General features: G+C 41.2%; 1 protein-coding gene across 1 annotated transcript; it reads right to left on the reverse strand.

Moving 5' to 3' along the window:
• Nucleotides 1–390: 390 nt before the first annotated feature.
• rps14 (ribosomal protein S14) lies at nt 391–2,902 on the reverse strand. The gene is made up of 5 exons (XM_066716797.1): nt 2,826–2,902; nt 1,551–1,701; nt 1,252–1,413; nt 759–835; nt 391–501 (listed from the first exon to the last, which is right to left on the reverse strand). Exons 2-5 carry the CDS (start codon nt 1,697–1,699, stop codon nt 434–436), a joined length of 456 nt encoding a protein of 151 aa, XP_066572894.1. The 5' UTR covers nt 1,700–1,701; nt 2,826–2,902; the 3' UTR covers nt 391–433.
• Between the last annotated feature and the right edge of the window lie 618 nt (nt 2,903–3,520).

The raw sequence follows: 3,520 nt of genomic DNA on the forward strand, positions 1-3,520 counted from the left end.
GCCTCTCAGGCCTACAGCATCCTTTGCTCCAAGCTCAGCCATGCTTCATTTCTGATGCATCTTCAATGTAGAAAAGTGACTGCGGTCATTGTTTAAATAGTTTGGAATAAAGTGTTAAAGAACAATTGTTTCCCCTCTCATGAACACTAACAGGAAATATTAAGAGTAAATACACCAAGTGCAATAATGCAGAACGCAATTACAAATACACTGAACTCTTACTCCAGTTTGCTTTTATAAATCAAATCTGAATTAACATGTGGTGGTCAAAATTAATAAAAGGTGGAACGATTGTGTCTTTAAATCTAACAGATGAATTACTTAAATTCCATAGATGCACAGAGACAAGTCAGAGGTGGAACATGCAAACAAAACCAAAAACAGCCAAGGTGGATTTGACTTTTTAATGACTGACGCAGCAAATATAAACATTTTACAGACGACGTCCACGACGCCCACCCTTTCTGCGGGTGCTGTCTGATGGGATTGGGGTGACGTCCTCTGAAAGAGAGATGAACACTGGTTTGAACCATCACTCAATACAAGAACAGAACAGTCAAAAGAGCAATGTGACAATACTTTAGTACCCATTAGTATAGGTTATGAAGTTATGAAACTACAGGGACAAATTGTTATATTTAAAACACATTTTTAACAATATTCACCTAAAACTGAGTAACATTTCTAATTCCTTAATGCCCAGTTCAGGGTAGGTCACTGATAACGTAATGTTTTCTGGGCTTCTTGGTCAGACTTACCGATGCGGCCAATCTTCATGCCAGATCTAGCCAGAGCTCTGAGGGCAGACTGTGCACCCGGTCCAGGGGTCTTGGTTCTGTAATATTGAAAAACATTAAACTGCTATTCCACCCTCCAGGAACAATATAGGACATCAAAGACATACTGAACTATTATATATATTTAAAAGCCTGGGAAAAGTGATGCTGTATTTACAAACATCTGAAGATTCATGAAGTGAGTTTCCAGGCAGTTGCCGCTGAATTAAACTGGTGACAGCATCAGTAGCTAGTGGATTCATCAGCCCAATCACATTAAAACATGACTTAAAACCTGAGGACAAAAATAACTCAAATTTTGACAAAAGTGGCAACTGAAAAACATGAAATTGAGAGGAACATCCACCTCTGGCAGCACAAGGAAAATAAAACATGTTCTACTCAAGATTAACCTCTTCAGATCTACCTGCATCTGGAGTCAACGCACACAAGAGGAGACGCATTAAAACCTCACCTGTTGCCGCCAGTGGCCCGCAGTTTGATGTGCAGAGCCGTGATCCCCAGCTCCTTGCATCTCTGGGCCACATCCTGAGCCGCCAACATAGCAGCGTAAGGAGAGGACTCGTCTCTGTCGGCCTTCACCTTCATCCCACCGGTCACACGGCAGATGGTTTCCCTGCGAGAGCCACATCACAGGTCAGGCAACGCCGTGTACAGCCACTCAAAGCGGGTCAAGCTCGCGGTGCGCAAGCAGCAGCATCGCCACGTAAAAACACACTGGATGACAGGTCAAGGAGTGCAGCGCACACTTACTTGCCAGACAGGTCAGTGACATGGACAAAGGTGTCGTTGAAGGAAGCGAAGATATGACAGACCCCGAAGACATTCTCGCCCTCGGCAACCTGAGGTCCCAGGCTGATCACCTGCTCTTCCTTCTTTTCCTTACCCTTGCGAGGAGCCATTGCTAAAAAAAACAGGAAGGGGGGGGGGGGTGATAAATACCTGCATAAGATCACCAGACACTTGTTTTATAGTGTTTACAACAGATCAGAAGCATTAGTACCGAAAGACAAATGACAGGTTTTTCTGTATGTGGCTCAACTGATGTATCCTTTAGACTAGACTGATTCCAGGATGCTGATCACATGGGACAATCACAGCACATCTGCAGAGTTCAATGTCTTTGCTCTGCATAAACTCCAGTGCTGCTGGTCAAGCAATAGCCCAAGAAACACATGGATAAAAGCGTATTTAAGTCTGCCGAGGGGGAAATCCCATCATATCCACAAGAACCTCATCTTTGGAAGAGCATTAGACTCAATGATCTGTCAGTGAATCAGCAACACTATTGATCTGCAGATCTGTATCCTATTTTATGCGTGCAAGAATTCAACTGCCAAAACAAATAAACCAAGGTATGGTTACCATCGGCCCATGATCACCTGCATCCTGTGCCATCAGTTAAAAAGCATCCTTCAACTCAGTTAATATGGCTCAAATGTATTTGCAAAACTACTCAAGTTAGGACTCTGAACTTAACTGCAACACGAATAGAAATGTGGCTACTACCATAATGGCAGGCAGTTAGTCTAATTTCACATGGTTCCCGCAAAAAATAAAAGCCCTATACACATTAATCTTGGCTCACAGAAATAGATAAACTGAGATCAGCACAAATCTTTACAATATAAACGTGCACACCAGTGCCCACACAACGCTGCATGCGAGTTAAACACCGTGCGCATTACAGACACAACACCGTAACATCCTGAACAGGAAAGTGCAAACAATAAGAGACCTTTACAAAGTTAAATAAACCCGCTTCATGTCCGAAAACTAACATGCAACTCAACAGCCCCTCACTTCAAACTATTTCACGGTAAATCTCAAAGAAAACGAACGGCCTACGTCAATGTCTACCGGGACACCCAAGTACTTCAATAAAATACATTTCTATCGAGAATAATCGACACATATCTCAAAGCCTCAGCAGATATCCTTGCATAGATGTCGATGAATGGGGTATTTCATAAATATTACCAACAACAGTGGAAGATTTATTCGGATGGAAAAAGGGAGATATCCTACCTATGTGTGTCTTTGCACGGAGCCGAAACAGGAAAGGAAGGAACAAGCGCTACCGGGTTGAAAGGTCAGTCCTCTCACCCGGAAGTTAATATAATGTGTTTTAGTTTGTATTATTGCTTTTATTAATTGGAGATAATGTTTATTTTAAAAATCAGTTTATACGGTTTCAACGTATATCTAGTTTTAAATAAAGGAATAATAATTTAAACAGTAATCAAATATGTAACGGTAGTATTTACTTCCCGGTTACGGTTCATGCGCCGTGCATAGCTGAACATGCGCTGTCTACAGTATATGTGAATAGCGGATGCTTCAATATGCGCGGTGTTAGTATTTCTGTGCGGCTTTTTTGGAAAAGTGACTGGGTTAGGCTTCTTGAGGGTTTTCCTGGCGAGTATTTCATCATAGTGTTTCAGGCAATATGCTTTACAGAAACACCGACTTTCCTCTACTTAATTCATATCATATCATACCATTAAATTGCAAGCACACACACATTTTATTTATATACTGGTTTTTAAGTATATATATATATATATATATATATATATATATATATATATATATATGTGTGTGTGTGTGTGTGTGTGTGTGCTTTGGCACTGTTCACATCTATGTATATCTAATTCAGTCTACATCTCCAATTCTCACACTTGCCATTAACTATTAACACAATCCCTCACGCCGTGTCCAGC

Source organism: Amia ocellicauda, chromosome 11 (genome assembly GCF_036373705.1).
Source record: "Amia ocellicauda isolate fAmiCal2 chromosome 11, fAmiCal2.hap1, whole genome shotgun sequence".
Classification (NCBI taxonomy): Eukaryota; Metazoa; Chordata; class Actinopteri; order Amiiformes; family Amiidae; genus Amia; species Amia ocellicauda.

Bases quoted from the DNA above. Each gene is read 5' to 3' on its own strand.
- rps14 (XM_066716797.1), bottom strand. From the start codon at position 1,699: ATGGCTCCTCGCAAGGGTAAGGAAAAGAAGGAAGAGCAGGTGATCAGC. The intron at 1,414-1,550 runs GTAAGTGTGCGC...TGGCTCTCGCAG, and splicing joins GTCACTGACCTGTCTGGCAA to GGAAACCATCTGCCGTGTGA. The intron at 836-1,251 runs GTGAGGTTTTAA...TCAATATTACAG, and splicing joins CGGGCCACTGGCGGCAACAG to AACCAAGACCCCTGGACCGG.